Source organism: Takifugu flavidus, chromosome 16 (assembly GCF_003711565.1).
Source record: "Takifugu flavidus isolate HTHZ2018 chromosome 16, ASM371156v2, whole genome shotgun sequence".
In the NCBI taxonomy this organism is placed as follows: domain Eukaryota; kingdom Metazoa; phylum Chordata; class Actinopteri; order Tetraodontiformes; family Tetraodontidae; genus Takifugu; species Takifugu flavidus.
Genome location: NC_079535.1, coordinates 13,438,871 through 13,460,410, shown reverse-complemented (window position 1 = coordinate 13,460,410; position 21,540 = coordinate 13,438,871). Strand labels below are relative to the sequence as shown.

Below are 21,540 nucleotides of genomic sequence, written 5' to 3'. Positions count from 1 at the left end.
CGTTTGGTTGTAAATGTGTTACTAATTCAGATTTAAATTTAAAGGTCCCTCTACATGCATCATTAAAAGATAAACCACCTGCTTTTTATATCTTTATAGAAACACCATTTAATCTTTGCATGTAATTTAGATACATACTAGAAAGAGCAATTTTATTCCAAGCAATCCTGCAAACTATTACTAGTCACTTTCAAAGGTTGGCAATTAATTGTACACTAAGATTGACCATGGCTGCACCGGGGGCGTTTATTCCCGGCCAATATTACAGGTAAAATCAGCAGCTTTAATTCGTTTAGTAATGAACTGAGATATTATTATTATTATTGTTGTTTCCGAGCAGCTCATTTATTACAGAATTTGATCCAAACCTACCACCAGAGGGCTGCGTAAGACACTTAAACCCAAACGCCTTCCCTCAGTGCGTCTTTCAAAACAATTTAAATCCGTTTTGTCTTTGTTTTTTAAAAAAATGTACTTCATAAAAAACTAAAATGACGTCTCCTGGGAAGTGTAGTCTCAACTCTGGACACCATTACCCATAATGCCACGGAAAGGCCGAACAGCAACAAATCTGCGGCTCTTTAAATTGTTTTAAGAAAAGAAGGCGGTTGTTGGCGTCCACGTGAGGCCACGCGCCGAACATCCGCCATTTGAGCTCGGAAAGTCGTTTCCGCCAGGTACGTTTTTATTTTGTCACACAAACGTTTTAATAGTCGTCTGTTCGTCTTCCTGCAACTAAATTATAAAAAGAAGTCTTATAAAAATTCTTTGAGTTGTTTATTTCTGCTCCTTTTCGCCGTCAGTTTGTCCTTAAATAGCATTTTAGTCACGTGACAACAGGTCAGGTCAATTATTGGACAATTAATCCTGATTTAATCAAAGTTAATGTGGAAGTTAAAGACCCGTTTCCAAATATGTATCTGCGTGCTAGAAACTCTAAATTTGTACACCCAGTGATTAAAATGGCCACACAAATTTATGATATCAGGAAGGTTGAAGTCTGCAGTTATTACTCTTCACAGCCCCAATTTGATCAGAAACATCCTAATGAACTAATTAGGTGTTGTAGGTTCGAGCCTTTGTCATGTTGGGCTTCATTAGTTGACGCTGCAGGTTTGCAGTAATCTAGAAAAGGAAACCTTTATGAAGCAATAATGCAATAAAGGACATTTCCAAAGGTACAGATGAGGAGTCTTAATCAGAAGTCTTAATAAAGCTGCATAGTTGTTGTTTTGGTCATAAAATAATTTATCATAAAGGAATTAAATCACCTGTATTATCAGGCCTGACAGAGGGTGTTGCAACTCTTGAGTACTTTAATTAAAACTGCCATTAAAAAATCAAATTAATGTATTGATTTGACATTTATTGATTTCAGATCTGTCTTTGCAGCTCAACAATTTTATAATCTATATGACTCAATAAGTGTTTGAAGACATTTAATTAAAACCAAGTGAAGCACAGGTAAAAATGTGTTGTTTTTTTTCAGCCAGAATTTATTCATTAAAAACTTTGCATCCACACACACACACACACACACACACACACACACCTACACCTAAAATGAGTTTGGATAAGTCTTGATTAATAATTAAGTCTTAGAAACATAATTAAAAATATTCCTCGAGCTTGTGTTTTCACTCATCCATATGTTCATGGAGTTATGAGGTTCAGCTGTCAGACAGATTCCAGATTTTTATCCAAATTAGCAATTAGCGTAATTAAACTCTCGTTAGAGACTGATGGGCAGCTCTTAAGGCGGCGCTGCCGTGCTGCACTTCCAAATGGATTCGTGGTGTTCAGCTGTGAATAAATGATCAGAATTTGTGTGGGTCTGAACCGATCCAGATGCCCCGTAAGGTGCAGGTAAGAGTGTGTGGGCATTATTAACGAGGAGACTCCACCTGCTGGATCAGCGTGTTGGGGCACAGCTGGAGTCCCTTTAGAGGGGAACATCCAGAACCACCAGAACCACCCGTCAGCCTTTTATACCTGAGGAAAGTCTGAACTCTTCTGGGTTTTCTGTTATTCCATTACCTTGCTCGGTGGTGCAGTTGCCTCATTGAAGGTTCTGGGCTTGATTCTGGCCTGAAGCCTTTCTAAATGGAGCTTGCTTGGTCTGTGTGAAGGTCCTGCCCGGGTCCGAATCGTCCACATGAGGTTGTTTGATTCTAAATGCAACCCTGGAAATCAATGGTGTTTTGGAATAATGGTCTCTTTTTCCTCACAGACCAGTTTCTAGTTGCTTCAGGCATTTTCTGGATGTGACTGACTGAATGTGACAGAGCTTCATACATGTTCATGTTTTGTCTGTTTGTGACAGAGCTTCATACATGTTCTTCATGTTTTTGTCTGTTTGTGACAGAGCTTCATACATGTTCTTCATGTTTTTGTCTGTTTGTGACAGAGCTTCATACATGTTCATGTTTTTGACTGTGACAGAGCTTCATACATGTTCTTCATGTTTTTGTCTGTGACAGAGCTTCATACATGTTCATGTTTTTGACTGTTTGTTACAGAGCTTCATACATGTTCTTCATGTTTTTGTCTGTGACAGAGCTTCATACATGTTCTTCATGTTTTTGACTGTGACAGAGCTTCATACATGTTCTTCATGTTTTTGTCTGTTTGTGACAGAGCTTCATACATGTTCTTCATGTTTTTGTCTGTTTGTGACAGAGCTTCATACATGTTCTTCATGTTTTTGACTGTGACAGAGCTGCATACATGTTCTTCATGTTTTTGTCTGTGTTCAGCTTCCAAACCCTCTTTTAGACACACAACAAAGGAGTTTCCAGGGCTGAATAAGTGCAGCTCCTTTATGGAAAACCCTGTTTTAGCTCACACTTTCTAAATATTGTCACATTTGGTAGCTTTGCTCAAAAGCAGAGTTTCATATAGAAAGACTTAATGAATCTCCATTTCTGCGGTATGACCTTAAGATTCTGAGGCACCTCGTTACCCAGAGGTTCTTCTGGCTGATTGAGCTGTTGCTCAGCTCTTTGGTGACCTTCTGCAGCAACTCCTGGGATGTCAGGACGTGCACACACACGGAGCAGCTGTGATGGGTGGTGTTCTCATACACGTGCACCTTCCATCCTGCTGAGGGGGCTGAGCCTCAACATGCCCCGATGATGTGTGGGGGGGGGCACCAAAATGGCAAGATCATTAGGACAAATTGGGCCACATGACAGGTGCTTCACAGGCTCAGAATCGTCTCATCTGTCCTGAAAATCAGCATGAAGGTTTTAGTGATGCTCAGTTATCACACACAAGATGGTGGAAGAGACAAAGAGCACTTTGCTCTTAATTGCAATCTTTGTTCTTCATGTGGTCCCATCAGAGGCGGCTGGTGGGTCTGCAGGGTTAACCGGTGCTCAGGTAATCACACCGAAACGAGCAGGAAGAGGGAAGCTTCTTCCTTTCATGGCTTTTAAAAATATCCCTAATTTGAAGTGAATCATTTCTTCTTAAAACACCAGTGAATAAAGTTTTTGGTGAATTTTGTCTTGAAATGTGTTTTAATCTGCAAATGAAGATATTTTCTTTGAGTTTTCCAGAAACTGAAGCAAGTGACGTAAACACAAAGTTTTTACTTGTTTTCTCTCATCGTGATAATTACCAATTGATAGGATAAAATTCTACATTCTTTTACACTGACGGAAACACTAAAGCTAATTGTTTAAGTCAGATTTTTCATGTGAAAAAGCTACTAATTAAAATGTTAAATGCGCATCCGACGTAACCCAGATGACTCGATGTCATTTCTCAAATATGCTCTTATCACAGGCCGTCATTCATCCAGAGGAGCTTCTCATGACCTGGATGTTGGTCACAGGATGCCTGATGCAGTCAGTGGTCCAATATGGAGACGTCACTGACCCTGCGAGCTGTCTCCGCTCAGGGAGGCTCCTCAGGTGGTCCAGAAAAGGTCACACTCAGCTGGACGCTGATTAGGACCTGTCTCCCCTGGTGATGGCTTCTCTGGACAAAAGAACCTGCTATATTTTGGTCCACATTCAGCACAAGTGTTGGAGATAAATTACGGAGGAGAAAATGACACCAGTAGTTAATGTGTCCAGAGCAGAATCATGTGAGACGAGTGCGACTCCTGCTGATGACGCAGCTTTTGACAGGGTTCCTCGCACGTGCTGCAGCAGCGGGGAGAGTCTTTACACACATTCTGACCCTCTAATGAGTGTTTACTTGGGCTGTTCTGGAAAGCTTCTGTTCCAGGGTTCATCAGCTGGTTCCCACCTAAACTGCTGTGAACCGACTGGGGGAACTGTTAGGTCTGATTGACCAACCAGCTCGACCGTAGCCGTCAGCAGAGACGTCACGGAACGCCGAAGGTTTTTCCAGGGAGACATCGGAGCAGAGGCCATCGATCCCCGTGACCTGGCGACGCAGGTGTGACACGCAGCGTTCGCTCGGAGGATTAGAACCCTGCAGCTCTGCTGAAAAGGTGAGAATCTGAGGACTACAGGTCTGGGTGAAGGGACACTTCATCCCGTCCTCCCTGAATGAGAGGAACCGCTCTGAGGTTCAAATGTGGCTTCAAAGCCTTTTTACAGGAAATGACTGAATTCAAAGAGGAAACCTAAACCTTTCATTACAGGCCTCATCAGTTGAAGCTTTTCTTCTCACCTCTGTGTTATCAAATGTCAAAAGAGTTCAATTCATGTTCATTTGCCTACCTGCTTGACATTGTGTGGGCATAAAGCTGGAGCCAATTACTGGTCCTCTGGGCGCTCTTTCAGCTGCTGCCCTCAGGCTTGACAACAGCAGAAAGCACATGGGGAGCCTGGAAGGCGGACCGAGGGGCAGGGAGGGGATGACGAGCGCTCCAATTAAGCATCGGCTGTGGTGACGACCCCCTGCTGGGCCGGGGAGGCCTGAAGCCAGGCGAGGAGTGTTGACTCTGATCACTTTAGTCCACCACAACGTACAAGGAGCCAGGAATGTTTCCCCAGTCACAACATGATATTTTCACCTAATTTAGCCAATCGGCTCCCACTTGCTCCTGGTCAACCTCCGGGGGGGGGGGATGGGGGGGTCGGCCCAACGACCTGGCGTTTGGTGCAGAGATTCAAGCCCTTCCCAGCAGCGGGTAAGTTCAGAACTCATCAGGGAAACACCTTACGAGGGTGAACCCACTTCTCAGGGAGACCAGCCCCCCGGTCTAGAACAGCAGTAACTTGGGTCATTTAATTCTCAATGATGTCATTGTGGTGGTGTGGCGAGCTGCCGAGGGGGTAACCGAGCCGTCTAATGTCAGCTGGGCTGCGTGCACCAACACGCTCCCGTGCACTGAACACGCCGTTTCTGGCTGCATGTTTCAGTTTAAAGCTGCACGCGTGTTTCTTTTACTGCCTTTTCTTCCGCAGGATTAGACTTAATGGGAGCTGCCTTTGTCAGACGTGAGGAGCCACAAAGCTGATTTTCATGTCACTTTTCCCACAAATCCGATCTTACCCAGGGGTATAGGCCCGTGTCCCAGAATGCCCCAGGCTGCTGGCTAATAATTAAATTGTTTGCCTGGGCCCTGTTTCACTATGGCGATCCTTTCAATTAAATCAACAGGTTCCGACGGCACAGCCTTTGCCTGGTAATTGGCTGCTTGTTAGAGCTCTGCTGCCACAAACAAATTGGATAATTACCCCCAAAGTGGCATCTATGTCAAGGCCTCATTTACCTGAGTTCTGTTTGTTCATTGTGGTTGTTGCTGTTGTTTGCGAATGCCCGTATAAAAGGTAATTAAAATGGCTAATTGAAGCCAGTGGAAGCAAAGTGTTGTTTGAATTTTCTCCCGCTTGATTTTCTTTGCTTACTTAAGGCTAGATTTATTTGTAATAACCTAATCAAGCAGCAGCCTGTCATTCAATTAGATTATGAAGACCTTACCTGGAGTAAAGACACGCCGCCAGATATTTAATTTGTTGTCTGAAAAGTATTTGTCATTATTTGCAATATTTAGGAAGTAATTACGTGCAAAGTTCTTGGGTGCAGTTCCACAAAGCTGCCACTTTTTATTAGATAAGTTATATATGTAAATGTAATTAATGCAAATATTAATAATTACTGGCTGTGTTCATCTGTAAAGACTAACAATTAAATCATTAAATGAAGCAAAATAATTGGTTATTTCAAACTGTATTTTCTAATGCCTTGCTGCTTTCTGTCCCTCTTAATTGGTCTGGATAAAAGAAATCCCTTTTAGGTAAAAAGAGCTATTTATTCACTCAATTGAATTCCCCTCACAAAGCATCCTGCAGCCTGGGGGGCCGCGCAGATAACCCAGCGCTTTGGTCTTAAATTAAAAAGGCTCGCGGCGCCACCGCTAAACTCTCTAAAATGACGTTTTCCTGTTCCTGTTGGAGTCAAGGAGAAAGGTCGTCTACATTTACATTCCTTTATGTTCATTTTGGCTCTTGTGAACACGTTCAGAGCGTCGATGCTGCTGTCAACCAAGACCTCCTCTTGGTTACAGCGTCCAGACTCTCATTTCAGAGTTTAAAACCACGCCGTGCCTACCGCTGTGCCCTTGAGCAACGACCGGAATCCTGCTGCAACAGTCATTTGGAAGCTGCCTGAACTCGTGGCCGCTCAGTGGAAGTGGAAGAGAAGCAGCGCTATTGTGAGAAGAACATCTGCAGGTTCCTGAGACAGCTGTCTGAGCAGCTTCTCACCTCTGGAGCTGTTGGAGGGCGGCAGCGCTCCTGGTGACAGCTGGAAGGTGCTGCCAGCATCCAGAGGCTGCCACACGCGCGCCGCTCACTTTCTAACCTCAAGAAAACCTGTTGTTCTCTCCATCACCGGCACCTTTAGCACCTTTGACCCAGACTTGATCTTTACACCGACTGCAGTCTGAGTCTAAACGCGTCTAAATTGCTCCCTAACGCCAGCGTGTAGTGAAGGTCAGGTTAGGTGGTTTAGGTGGAGCAAACACGTTTTATTCTCATTGTCACGCCAACACTCCGTCTCTTCTCTGTGCCCCCGGGTGTGCACGCTGCTCTGGAGGATCTCCTGCTGTATTCACACATGGGCTGACCACAGATGGGCGGGGGGGTCCAGGTGTTTTTTTCAGCAGCTGGATGTTAGAGAGGTGGAGTGTGTGAGCAGGCGGTGTTTTCAGGTGAGTAGCACCAGCTCTCCCCTGCATCAGCCTGACTGGCTCTCAATGGAGCGAGAACAGGATGGGGACCGGCCCCCCGGGGGCCCCTCAGTGATAGATGAGACTGCTGAGAGCAGTGACAGCAAATGCTGTCTCACATGGTCAGCAGCAAGGAGACGTGTGTGTGTGTGTGGTGTGTGTGTGTGTGTGTGTGTTCGCTCACCACCTTCTCATTTTCAGCATGGTTGTGTTTAAAGGTAGACTGTCGTCATGACGACGTAACGGGCAGAACTTTGTAAATATGCGTAAAGCAACGACCTTGTTAGGGCTTAAATTACGCAGCTGTGAATAGTTTTATCACATCTTCATAGTTTTATCAGAATTGTTTTATCACATCCCATTTGTTACACTGACATTTTCCATAAAAATAGGGAAAGTTCTCCAGACATGGATGAGCAGGAGGTCAAGGCAGCATAGTCGCACACTCATGAGGAAGCTGCAGCAGAAACGGCCTGTCAGGTAAGGCCTGTCTGTCTGTCTGTCTGTCTGTCTGTCTGTCTGTCTGTCTACTCGCCCACCTGTCTGTCTGCCTGCCTGTCTGTCTGCCTCCCTGTCTGCCTCCCTGTCTGCCTCCCTGTCTGTCTGTCTGTCTGTCTGTCTGTCTGCCTGTCTGCCTGCCTGCCTGTGCGGAGGTATGCTGAGTGGCTGGAGGGGTTTTCTCAGGGTTCCGGGGCCACTGGGGCTCAGAAACACCCCCACCTCCTTTGTGAGGTGTTTGTTTTGAGCAGAAATTAGAAACCTGCTTCACACTTTAATTGTACCTTTGCAGTGCAGCCGTGAACCCTGGAAAGACGTGATTAACGGCCTAATAGACGCCAGCGTTCCAGATCGTACGTGCAACAGAGGGGAACACGTGTTCTGCTGGTCCGTCTCTTCATGGCAACAGGTCAGTGTCGCGTTATCCCGGGAGAACCTGACCTCCAGAGTGGCTCGCAGCCAGAACAGGGACTCGTGTGAACGCAGCCAACACTGCAGGAAATGGAGCCTTAATTCAGGATGATATGAACATTCCACTTCAGCAACGCTCTCGTGCTCCCTCACCTGACCTTTCCTCCCCATGACCTTCCTCTTTGTGCTGCAGTTTACAGACGCACTTGTGTAATTGTGTGTGTGCGCGTGCGTGCATGTGTGTGTCGGCTAATTAAACTATGGCAGCCATATGTGTTAATGAGCTCCCTCATTAGGCAGTAGCTCTCCTCGTTAGGAGGAGAGGCGGAGCGGCTCTTTCTGGAGCTCCTGCTGAGTTCGCTGTCCCACTCGCTGAAGAGCGGATTAGAGGCCAGCGCCGGAATATTGGCTGGAAGGGAGAGATATTTCTGGAGATGAGCTCCAAAACATCAAAAGGTCTGTTAGTTTCCACATTAATAAAAAAAAACAAAAAAACCAACACCTTGAATTTAGCTCAGCTTTAAATGTATAAACAGCAGGATTAGTAATCTATTACATTTAAAAACGCTTTCATTGCACGGCGTGTCCCGCCAGTCCACTCCACAACTTGTCCCGCTGGTCCACGCCACAACTTGTCCCACTGGTCCACGCCACGGTGTGTCCCGCTGTCTTTTCCCTCAGACGTTGCAGGAACGATTCTCCTCTGACTCTCATCAAATGTGACTATAACGGTAATAAATGGTTATTCTTCGCTTGTTCCACAACGTTTCTCCTCCTCTTCTGTGGCGTTTCATCAGTTCCCAGCTTTACTTCTCCGGGTCCTGAATTGTGCCGGATCCCTTTATTCCGACCTGTCCACACAGGTGTAACACTGAGATGTCACCTGTGGGATCTGCCCCCAGCCTCCTTCACTGATGCCATCCAGGTTACAAGGCGGTGCTTTCACTTTAGCCTTGTTACCTTAGGATGCGCCTTTCTACTCATTAAATCTGTTTCTTTGTCTTCTCTCTGCCAAATAACCCTCCGAACGGAGCAGGCCAGCTCCAGCTTTGCAATGTTTAAGATTTAATTACTGCTGGAAATAGCTCAGACGGCCATATGGCAGAACACGTCAGACATATGTGGCGCCAACCGTCCTGTGAAAATGCTGCCTCCCGCTCCATGAAGGGACCTGTTTTTATCTCACCAGTCTTTTTTGCACTTTTACAATAATAGCAGATGAAAGAAACCCCTCTCCAAAAAGCAACATGGGTGCCCTGTTCCCCTGGACCCCCCGCCTGCTCAATTTGTCCCACTTCCCCATTTCACACCTTCCAGGATGCCTGATTGGGATTCTGCCTCCAACTCTAACAGCCATCTGTCTCTCCATCAAATATTAGAAGATGAAAACCTCAAATTACACTTTAATCTGCAAGTTTGACTCTTTTTTTGCACTCATGGATTAAATACAGAAGACTGAAGCTTTTTCAGGGTTATTTGGCTTAAATTTTAAGGTTAAATCTCAGATTCTGTGGATGCGTCTGCACCCCTGAATTATTCTGACCTTCAGTCAGAAGAGGTGACGCCTGAGATCACCACGGCAACAGATTGCGTGACTGACATGCTATTAAAGGCCTGTGCGTGATGTCTGCTGCCCGCCACGGTGACACTGGCAGGGTTGTGCTCCAGTTGGCTGTGCACGTTAGCATATGCTGCCAGAGAGACGTGTTGTTTACGCCCCGATGCTTGATGTTGACGCAGTGTTGCCTTCTAAAAATGAGTCAAGAACGCGCACGTGTGTGCATTTGAATGAAACGCCAAATGATTGGTTTAGATGTTGCAAATGAACACAATGTATACACAGACATGCACACACAGGATAAACACATCACAACACACGGCTTCCACCATATAAATGCTAATTTCCTGAAGCGTCTGCGCGCGTTTGTATAGATTTCCACTTGATCTGTGTAATTTTTGGCAGATTATCTCCTGTCACGATTTGTGCCGTAATAACCGTGTTTATTCAGTTTGGCACCGCGTTTGTGAGGCGCACGGTGCTGCTGCAGCTCAACCGGCCCAAATGTGGATTATTCAGGCTTTACTTTGAGTTCCTTTCAGTTGAACGTAGACCTGCGCGTTGACCAAACGACCAGAAAAGGTCCGATTCCTCGCGCACCCACGATGACCCGCCCTCTCCTGGGGTCTGTGATTAGGACTTTTCACCGAGCAGAGATGTTTTGTCGGCCATTTTTAAAACAATTCCGCATTGTTCCGCTTTTTCAGCAATTATCTTGTGATTTGCTCGATGCGCAGCAGCCGGAGCAGCGGCCGGACCGCCGGGACGCCGCCGCATTATTTAGCGCTGCATGAAGTTAATATGCCACATTAAAACACGCTTTTCTGCTGAGAACTGAACCAGTGTTTCACCCCCTCCTGTGGGCTCCTGTGTCTGCTGACTTAGGTGACCGGGGGGGCGAGGTGCTGCTCTGGCTGCTTCTGTTGCGCCTGGACGCGAACCTCACGTGCCCTCATCGAGGACTGTAGCGGCTAAAACACCTTCTGTGCTTATTTGGCTGAACAGGAATGCGGCGAGTCTTGAAAGGCGTGGCTGCACCTGTGGTGCGTCTAGGATATCCTGGAAACTCAAAACAAGGCCCCTTCTCCGACCGCAGATGTCCGACTCTTTGTGCGCCTTTTGTGAAAGCCACTGCGGCGCATTTGAGTCTCCCTCCGCTTCAGCGGCTGCTGCTCTTGTTTCCCAGCTTACAAAACACGGCTTCAGGGTCAGACGTCAGGGCTCATCTCCAAAGCCTCGGGGTCACCAGGAGGGGATTCCTTCCGTTTCTTTTGACAGGTGATTACTGGGGTGTTTTGGTGAGCAGACTGGACCACAATAGTCAGCACTTTCCCAGGATGCACACGCCGGAGCGGCATTAGTGGCGTGTCCCCCTTCAGACGGAATTTGGAGGAAATGCCAATCCGAGAGGTAACACACCTGACACCTGTGTGACATTCCTGACACCTGGGTTTTGATGGGAGCTTCCCAACTGGGGAGGGATCTCTTTTAACGCAACAACAAAAATGCCCCCTGATGTCTTGATGGTTTTAAAGAGGTTTTAATTACAGAATATTAGAACCACAAAACTATTTCTGTACAGCACTTCAAGTCTCTGTTAGATGCCTCCAGTAATCCCCTCTCTCCCAGTAGAACCAGTCCTTTCATCTCCTGCTACATCCAGGTCACGGAGTCTCCCTGATGCTTTACAGCCCAAAGCCCAGTCACTCCCATTAAGACCAGTTCATTTAAGCTCCGCCCCACTAACCACTTGGCTCTAAATTTCAATGTTACTTATATGACCACAATAATGTCAAAGGGACGTTTGTGGCGTTTACCTTCACGTGCCTGTTGGGCGGTGCGATAAATCATCCAGACACGTCGGTGATGCCTTTTTACAACACGTTGGACTCCAGAACAACAAAAGGACAAACACACAAATGTGACGAAATCGGCGTCGTGTAACGGGAGGAGGCTGTTTCTCATCAGAGAATCGGCTCGGTTTTTATTTCTAAAACATCCTTTTGTCAGTACATGGACAGCATGTTCTGCTGGAGCTGCAGATGTCTGATAAACGGGCCGGCGCTCCGGGGGACGCCGACGTTCTGGGTGCTCCTCCAGCTTCGCTCCCTCCGAGCGTGACGCCATGTTGGAGTCACCGAGGAGCCGAATTCAAATTAACGTGGCTCACAGGTGTCGGCGTGGGCGGCTGAGCACTGAGGTGTTAATGACCTAAGCAGGTGGTGAAAACAGCTTTAATAAAGTAAATAGCCTCTTTTCAAAACAACCTTAATAATAATACAATTTAAAAGAAAAGCGCTAGTTTGCTGCTTGTGTCTTTAAACACCAGAGATGAAATGATCCAGAGGTATTCAGGAGGGGAGCTTCCCTTCCCGGCGTCACAGAGAATGGCATGTGAGGTTCTGGTGTCGTCCTCTAACGGGTCTAATTACACTTCATAATATTACAGCATAATAAATAATGTTGGTCCTCCAAATCACCGGACGGGTGTGGATTAGGGCAACGTTTGGGGGGGGGGCGGGGGTTAGTCCTCCGAGGTCACGTCAATGTCCTCAGAGCTGTTCTGCTTGGTGGCGATGCGCCATCTGTTGATGTGGTGGCTCCCCTTCTTCTTCTGTTGGCTCTCCGGTCCCTCCTCCTCCAGCTTCTGACGCTTGTACTTGGTCCGCCTGTTCTGGAACCACACCTTCACCTGCAGACGCAAAGAAACGAGGAGACTTCAGTCCTACGGGAGCTACGTGTTCTCTTCATGGTTAAACAACCTGGAACGAGAGCATGGTGATAATATTCAGCTCCGTTTGTAGTGAAATGGATGCTTTATCAATAAAGTTGTCAGTGAGCCCAAATGCTCAAAGCTAATGTTGCTAGTCACTCTTTACTGGATTAAAACCAACATATTTGGAGGATTTTGCTCCACATCTGATTACACCCCCATGTGGGTCCGATTGTGCGCCTGTTGTCACCTCCATTAACGCACAAACTGATTAAAACGGTTTCTCATCGGAGCAGATCGCTAATCTGGAAACCAACGCAACCACGCTAATGCTAAGGCTAATGCCAATACTCTCCTCACACCTTCAACCTCAAGGACATTATTAAAAACTAACCTCAGCAGAAAATCCTTGTTTTCAAGTGATTAAAAAAACAGATGCACTGATATTGAATGATGAAACCGGATCTTGAAGGATTTTTTAGTAGCAGAACTTTTGTGTGTGTGCAGTCATCAAGACAACACAATAACACTGTTCAATATTTCACAATTAACGTCAATAATTACACTTTAGAATGTTTCTCTGTTTAGGAGTGTGTCGCACCAGTTTAGAATATGTCAATGTTGCAATGACAATAAAATGTATAAAACTGAACTATAATAATTTTTTAAAAAAACAACTAAATATAAACATATTAAGAACGACGAAAAAAAAATGCTGAATTATTTCACACAACTAGTTCATAATACTCTTTTTGATTAATTTAAATGTAAATTATATTTTTAGCTGGATTGCTGTATTTTGTTGTAAATTGTTTAAATCATAATTAATGTGATAATGTTGAAAATAGCCTCCTGTAATATTATTACAATTATCAATTTTAATTTTAGAATTATTATTCCTAATAATGCGGATTACACATGACTATTAATGCAAAATTATTTTACTAGTTTAACTTATATTTTTCATTTATTATTTATATTTTTAAATATATACGTATATTAAATCCGTTGTACGATGTAAAATAACAAGTGCGTTTAGTTCGTCAACATTCGCATTTTATAACGGAACTTTTATAATTGAACTTTTATAACCGAACGGAATTTTTATAACGGAACTTTTCTCCACAGTTGTCGAGCTTTGTGGACCTTAACGGGGAAAAGCCTTTCAGTCAAATCTGCCCTCAAATCTAAGCAAAGATTGTCCGTTTTCACCTGAAAACTGCGTTATTTTGCGTTATTTTGAGATTTGCGGTGCATCTTTTGGCGCCTCGGCTAGCTTAGCATTAGCTGACCTGTGTTTCCGACAGGCTGAGGCTGTTGGCCAGCTGCTTCCGCTCGGCTCCCACCACGTAGTGGTTCTTCTCGAAGGCCCTTTCCAGGCGCAGCAGCTGCGAGGGCGAGAAGGCCGTGCGGATGCGCTTCGGCTTCCTGGCGAAGGGCCCGTGGAGCAGCAGGCTGTCCTGGGACACGTCGCCACCTGGAAGCGGAGGAAGGAGAGGAGGAAGCGGAGGAGGAAGGAGAGGAGGAAGGAGAGAAGGAAGGAGAGGAGGAAGGAGAGGAAGCAGAGGAGGAGGCGTCGAGGTAAACAGTGCGAAGGTAAACAGTCGAATACTATTAAAGGGGGCTATTAATAAAAATAATTATTATTAATAATTATTATTAAAAAGTTACTATGTATTGTTACTTTTGTAATATTTCCTGAGAATTCCCTTTAAAACTGTGCGTGTTTGTTAGGGTTATAAAATGCGTGTGCGTGTGTTGCGTTTTAACAAAGCCTGAAAAAGTAAAAATCAACTTATGAATTGCGACGGATTGATATTATTAAAAATAAGCAGGGCCGCATTTAATTCCTATAAAACCTTAAACAAATGAAGACAAAGCTGAGAAATAATTAACGTAATTAATGACTGCAGCATAAGGTCAAGTTTTAATTATATATAACAGGTAAACAGTCCAACCCTGCAGCCTCGGTAATACTAAATGTTTAAACTAGAACTAGTTTAAATTAATACAAATATTCATTCAACATCAAATTCTCTTGACTTTCTTCTCATATTTCTATTTACTAAGCATTAAAGTAATCGAATTAACATTTTGATTAAATGGATTCTCGTCAAATTTGAAATAAAATCTGTGTACTACTTTTTTTGGTCGATTATTAATATTTATTTTCCAGGCGTTAATATAATAAATATAAATATTCTGCAGCTGTTTTTGTCCTTTTAATTAATCTATCGTGTGTCTGCCCGTATTCCGACAAACGTTATGTCCCATTTTAAATAGGTATTTTATCTGCGGGGCCTGGAACACATCGGCACTGGTCCGTCCCAGTGTGCCGGGTTCCGTCCCAGTGTGTCGGGTTCCGTCCCAGTGTGCCGGGTTCCGTCCCAGTGTGTCGGGTTCCGTCCCAGTTAAATGAAAAGCCAGTTGGTGGCTCCAGTAAATGACCTGAGCTGGGATTTAACCTCCGATTCGCGTCTCTTCTGGGATGAAATAATGATCCTGGTTCTGATCTGTTCTGTCCGTCCGGCCTGGCTCCCGAGAGATTTAAGGAACGGGGAATTAAAGCCGCGGTGTTCTGACCCAAGGCGACGTTTGCTCGCGCGGACAGAAAGCAACGCTTATCTCGTGCCGGCTGCGGGTTCTGAGAGCTGCTGGGGGGCGAATGGGAGCGGAAATAAGAGGGCGGCTGCTATCTGCTCCTCTCGTTTATTGCCAACATTATCTGAGGCTCCAGAAAATCCTGCAAAAACTGGAGAAAATGAGTAAAGCGCAAAGCGTCGCGCGGCCGCGGGACCTCCACCTACCTTGGAACCGGTGTCCGAAGAACCTGTTCCGGAGCACCCAGGGGTAGAAGTTTAGCGGGTCTCGGTGCTGCGTCCCGAAGAAGTGCGGATGCTGTAGGTGGGAGCCCCCGAGCTGGTGCGGAGCCACGGTGAGGGAGGGGTGGCCCACGGACTCGGGGAAGACCAGCTCCGGGCTCTGGTAGAGCGACCTGGCCGGAGGAGCCTGGTACGAGTTCATTAGCGCGTCAGTGGTCGGGTTGGAGTAGGTCAGAGCCGTGGGGCGGATGGGCTCTTCTGCGCTGAGAGGGTTCTCTTTGGCCACCAGAGACTCGATGGTGAAGCAGCGCTTCCCCGCAGAGGAGAACATCTTGTCTGGACTCAAGTGGACCGGGACCTGGACCGGAGCAGCAGCGGCCGATCTCTGCTTCTCGATGGGAAAGCTGCGACCTCAGAGAGGCGTCATGACCCACGCTGGAGAAGAGCCGAGGGGTTGTTCTTGTTTCTGGCTGGCGGAGGTTCTTCAGAACTCAACGATGCTGCAGAACGCACTGATCCATGGAGTCCGTGCGCGCTCACACGCCTTCTGTGCACAAGTGCCCGCAAAGTAAACGCGCCTCCAACCTTCAGCGGGAGCCGAGGCTGCGCAGACGCGCGCTGATTGGCGCAGAGCACCTGCCAATCAACCTCCGCGACTACCTGTTCCACGCGTCACGCGCCGAGGAAACGCGTGCGCGCCAATTAATGGCTCGTTGTGCGCCTGGATGTCCCGTTTCTGTGAAGGGAAACGATGTGCCGGTGGGGTTGCTGGTCCAAAACCCGGAATCCTCTGATGTAACGAGAGGAGAGGTCCCAGCTTCGTCCAGGCGCGTTCCTGTCGCGGGTGCGCGCTCTGGTTCCGGCCTTTATTCCACTGAACAGGCGAGATTTTCTAAATAACATAGAAATGTGTTCGAGGCCCAAAGCCGAGCGCGCGCCTGCTAAAACCAGCCTGGGTCTGTAGTTTCCTTTTAGAAAATTAATTTTAAAATTATTCTTTTTTTTTTGTTTGTTTAATAAAACGTGTTTTCTGTATCTAATTTATTTCTTTTCATAAACGCGACCTGGCTGTCATTGTTTCCAGTAATAATACTGTAATAATACTGTAATAGTGCTGTAATAGTGATGATAATAACAGAAACAATAACAACAACACCTGCATTTACGCTTTCAGCGTTACTCTGTGCCCGGCTAATGGGAGGCTGGAGCCCCGTCCCCCAGTCGCTCTGTCCCCCCGTCCCTCGGTCCCCCCGTCCCCCCGTCCCTCCGTCCCCCCGTCCCAACGTCCCCCCCGTCCCCCTCCGTCCCCCCGTCCTGTGGGAACTCTTGCCCTGCAGCCCCCCGGTCGTCGTGCGCGTTCCTTCCCCCGCGCTCAGCCTTCCGTGGCGCACTAACCAAGTTAATAATTGTCCTCCTAATGCGCTCGTTTGTGTGGCGGCTGCATTAGAAAATCATTACCGATGGAAATTATGAGGTAAAACAGGTTGTTGATGGGGCGTTTAGAGGTAAAGGCTTCTAAAGACGGCGCCAGTTTCTCTGCGTGGGTCCGTTTCAAAAACTAACATTTTCCACAGTTTGGGAAGATTAAATCTCTTTCATGGGATAATTATTCCCTCTTGGCCGCTATTGAAAGGGAAATAAAAGCACGTGGTTTGTCCGCGGGGTGATTTCTGCCTCGGCTGTATATTTGAAAGCACTCAGGTATTTTATTTCATTTAATGTTGGTTTTTTTGTGCTGTATTGTTTGTTTTACCCTCGTTACTGACGAGTGGACCCAGGAGGAGCGTCCCAAATGTCCTCGCAGGACTCTAACTTTCACCCGGAGCAGCAGCAGCAGGAACTGGACCCGGATTAATGATGAAGCCCGGCGGGCCTGGAGCTCTGACCCGGATCCGCGGCTGGTTAATGGATGATCCAAAGCGCTGCGCAGGAACAGGAACCAAAACAAACGGCCACTTTGTTCCAGCGTCCCCGCTGCAGGCTCCCCTCGGAAAATCCACCTTTTATCAACTTTGTCTCGCATTCAGATTATATATTAATTAGAAGTGAAGAAGTTAGTTACAAATCTGCGCGAGGGAGAGAATCGTTGAGGCTGCCCAGTAATTAAGGATGATTCTGACATTAGAATAATCGAGATGATTCGCCTTTTAATCCATAAAGAACAAATGTGTCACTCAGAGCGGCGATGAATGGGGGAAATTTGTGCATTTGTGTGCTTACTTGTAACACGTTGACGATATAAAATAAAATCGGTCTGTTAAAACCAAACCGTGTAATCAAATTTGAGGTTTTTAATGTTTTTGCTTTTTGTAATTATAACTTGTGCCTAAATGTAATAAAGACTCCAAATTAATACAATCGAATGGTCAACCTTATCTTTTATTTGAATAATCTTTTATTAGAATAAATGCTGCCACCTAGTGGACGCTGCCGGAACCTCCCGCCGAAGATGCAACATTAAAAGTTACCGGATTTTAAACGCCAACCCGTTATTTTCAGCTTTCAGGTAATAAAGAGTCTACAGACACGTGAGACCTAAATCAAACTTAAGTCTTCTTTGTATTTTTAACTATGAGTTAGTATTTTTAGAAGATTCTCGGCAGCCTGTTTACTGGATGTTTGGGCTGATACCGCCATCTAGTGGCTGAGCTGCAGCAGAACATTTTAGTAACCACAACCGGATCTTGTGGCCTTTAAATCAGATCAGTGATCACGTCAAAGCCCCTTTTATCCACAGAATAAAGATTATATATGGTTTTAACGTGGCGATGATTAAAAACAAACAAACAAGAAACCACACGCGAATGCCTCGATTTTACCTGATTGTAATCATCGCATAATTAGTTTTCAGTTATTTTTAGTTGTATTTTTATTTAATTATTCTCGTATTAAACGGCGATGTCGATTATTAGAAAGGGACCCGCGTCAGGTGCTGGCTCCATCCAGGCAGCAGCGCATTCCTCCTCTCACCCCCCGCCTTCATTCATAAACTAATTGGCCATTTTGTTTCGCATTAGCGTTGTGTGTTCAGCTAATCTATTCCGCTTAAAAAGTGGGAAAATTTCACCCCATTATAACGAGATGGGAAAAGTAGCACTGGGCTGCGGTTGTGCCACCTGCGTGAGAAGTGCGGCCCTTGGGCCACCTGCGCTCCCGCACCGGCCCCCGCACCGGCCCCCGCCAGCAGCAGCAAACACGCCTTTCACCTCTACACTTTATTCACACTGGTTTATTTGACATTTCCTGATTTCTTACATTTGATCTACTTGCAATAATCCCAACACTCGCAACTGGGAAATGACGTCGTCACCTGGAGCTTCGACCCGCCGTTAAAGCTGCTTCTCTTTGGCCTTTTTCTGATTTCTGGGATTTTCTGAGGAGAACCAGCCGCGTTTCTCAGAAACTCCAGCGTCGCTTTGGTCCGGGCCCGTGTCAGAAGTCATTGTGCGCCTAAAATGGGGCCTTTTGACTCGCGGACAAAGGGTGAGTTCCACTTCAAACGTCTGTAATGAAAGTTAATGACTATTAGATGGAGTAGAGGCCTTTGCCCTGGCAAATAAAATGCAAATCGGGGTTCCCCCGTCTTCTTTACAGTCGTCTGCCCTAAAGGCCGCGGGTCCAAAGCAGCTGCAGGTTTTTTCTCTCCATGAGAACTTTCACACCTCGGAGCTGCGTGACGCGCCGGCGGGTCACGTGACTGAACGTAGCCAGAAAGAGGAAAGTGGGAAAGTTCCACCGCTGGTTTAATGTCCTTCATTTAAAGTGACGCCAGTGTCTCTGTTCATCAACCAGGCCACCACAGATGACGAGGACTCGGAGGGAATCAGGGAAGTGACTAAAACTGAGACAGAACGTTTTAAAAGTGCAGCTGAATCACGACAGATCCGTAATTACCAATATGAAATGATTATTTCAAGACTCATTAAGAGCGAGAGAACCTTGTCTGTCCTCCGGCTCGGAGTCCTGGAGCCTTCTTCCTGTTGAAAGACTTCAGCTAATTGGGCCGACGAGCTGCGTGACCTCTGCTCCTCTCCTCCAGGATCCTCCAGGTTTTCCCAGGACTGTGACGGCTTCTTTCTTTTACTCAATGGGATTACGCTGGGCCGTGGGGGGGTCGGATTCCCAGCTGATCACATTAGAAATGTCTCTCTCTGGGGTTTTTACACACATTCTGCTCCAGCCTCCAGGAGAGGCTTCGCTCTCTTGCTGTCCGATATCCTCTTCTGTCTTCTAACGAGGACCAACGCTAGTTGAGGAACGCGGTCCAGCAAATCCTGAATCAGCATTAATAGTTCATCTTCTTGATTCTGGTCACCTCTTGTCTGTTCCAACAGGTGTTTGGTGGGATCATCCCAAGTCGTGACAGCGTGTTATTAACACAAAATGACCTCAGGACAGGACTTTCAGGTTCACCACCCCAATTAGCTGCTCTGATGGACACATTAGCTACATCCCAATCCTTTCTCCACGCTGTCCTCCCTCCCGAGCGGGCCGCCACCTCGGCCGACAGGCTTCAGCTGCCAGCAGGAGTCCTTTTCCACCTGGAAGGACAGACGTCAGCCCTGAATGGAGCAGGACGGGACACCTGCGGGCAGCGGGAGGGCCTGGCGGAGCCCCGCGCATTGAGGAGCGGTGAGAAGAGGCGCTGTGGCCGTTTAAAGGGATTAAAGAGTGAGACGCAGCTCCGTGGCCCCGAGACAGACTGACCCCTACCACCCTGGGCTGCACAGAGCCCCAATAATCCCAGAGCTGCTGATTTATTTGCTTGGTTTAAAGCAGTGGGTGATCCTGAATGTGTGTGACTCCACCAAACAGTGGAGGAAACGTCTTTCCGGGTGAGAAGGGAGCCAGTGAGAAAGGGTCAGAGGCTAAAACCATGAGTTGATGGGCGGCTTCTCATCTCTGCGCTCAGCCACGTGCATTCGTTCGGGCTGCTTTGAACTGGACAAACATCTAATGAACGCGTGGTGAATCCACTCGGACGTGTCATCATGTCGTGGTTGTGGTGTCAAATGTGTGAAACCCTGTTTTGCTCTTATGTGAAACTCCTGAAACAGGAGGAAACTGGCTTCAGATCTGCAGATCTGGTAGTTGTGTAGAAAGAATGAGCAGGACCAGGAGTCTGATAGCGTGATAAAATATATTTTCTGAATAGTTCATTCAAATGTATAAACAGCAAGTGAACTCATCGAAGAGCGACCAGAGTAGAAAATTAAATAAGTATACTTCTATTAAATAATTACAAAAGTCTTTGAAGGTCCAGTGTTGGCGGGTCAGCAGTGGTCTGCGGAGTCATCCGACACATCGATGTCCACGTCCAAGTCGGACAACTCCTCGTCTGCGTGGCCCTGGGACCCGGGACTCTTGGGTGGCGCCGCCAGGCCCAGTTTGGCCAGTTTAGCCTGCTGCTGCTCCAGACTCTGTTTGCGCCACTTGATGCGTCTGTTTTGGAACCAGACTTTGACCTGAGCACAAAATAACCACGTCACTAACAACGCACCGCCGCGCACGCCGACCTTCATTTTAGTCATATTTGTTTGCTTACCTGAGCTTCACTGAGCTGCAGGGCCGAGGCCAGCAGGAACCTCTCGGAACCGACCATGTACTGCTGCCGGGCGAACTCCTTCTCCAGCCGGGACAGCTGCTCACTGGTGAAGCTGGTGCGTATCCGTTTCGACTTTCCTCCTTTGGTTTTGAAAGAATGCATTCCTGCGTTGACTTTGGACATGGACGCTACAAAGACACAAAAGTGGTGGTTTAATCCCACGAAAACAACAACAACATATTTTTATAGAACGACTCAGTTACAGCGCGGGAATTGTGGTTTTACCTTGTGCGTAAAAAGCGCCTCGACATGACGGCTGGTAGCTGAAAGGTGGGCAGCAGTAGAGAGAATATCCAGACTGCATGTGGGTGGCTGAGTGCAGCACGGTCGGTGAGTAGACGTAAGGGGCTGCTGCTGCCGCGGCTGCCGTGACGGCTAGGCCGGTGTGCCCAGCGAGCGGCACAAACGGGGCTGCTGGGTAGTATTTATCTGCGCACCGAGCCGGGGCGGAGCGGCAGCTCGGGTCCTCCGTCTTGGCCAGCAGAGCGTCGATGGTGAAGGACTTTCCAGGTGGAGCCTTCGTAGAGGAGGCGCACCGGCTGGCCGAGTACGGCGTGTACATCGTTGCCGGTGCGTAATTACGCACGGAATATCCATAAACTCCCAGAGGTCTGGTCGGCGCCTGCATTCTGCCTTCGGTTGAGAGCAAAAGTGGATCTTGAAAGACGGATGTCAAGTGTCGTAGGAAAAGCTCAAGGGAACAGAATGCTGAGCTGAGCGGAGCCGCCTCTTTTATACCCCGACTGGCCACTGAGGTGTGAACTGCCCCCCACCGACCCT

General features: G+C 46.9%; 2 protein-coding genes across 2 annotated transcripts; both read right to left on the bottom strand.

Annotated features, from left to right (window-relative positions):
* Nucleotides 1-11,542: 11,542 nt before the first annotated feature.
* emx1 (empty spiracles homeobox 1) lies at nucleotides 11,543-16,001 on the bottom strand. The gene is made up of 3 exons (XM_057011620.1): nucleotides 15,141-16,001; nucleotides 13,626-13,810; nucleotides 11,543-12,312 (listed from the first exon to the last, which is right to left on the bottom strand). Exons 1-3 carry the CDS (start codon nucleotides 15,484-15,486, stop codon nucleotides 12,145-12,147), a joined length of 699 nt encoding a protein of 232 aa, XP_056867600.1. The 5' UTR covers nucleotides 15,487-16,001; the 3' UTR covers nucleotides 11,543-12,144.
* A 4,275-nt stretch (nucleotides 16,002-20,276) lies between these two features.
* On the bottom strand, nucleotides 20,277-21,540 carry noto (notochord homeobox). The gene is made up of 3 exons (XM_057011700.1): nucleotides 20,986-21,540; nucleotides 20,701-20,888; nucleotides 20,277-20,620 (listed from the first exon to the last, which is right to left on the bottom strand). The coding sequence occupies exons 1-3, from the start codon at nucleotides 21,386-21,388 to the stop codon at nucleotides 20,429-20,431; spliced, it is 783 nt and encodes a 260-aa protein (XP_056867680.1). The 5' UTR covers nucleotides 21,389-21,540; the 3' UTR covers nucleotides 20,277-20,428.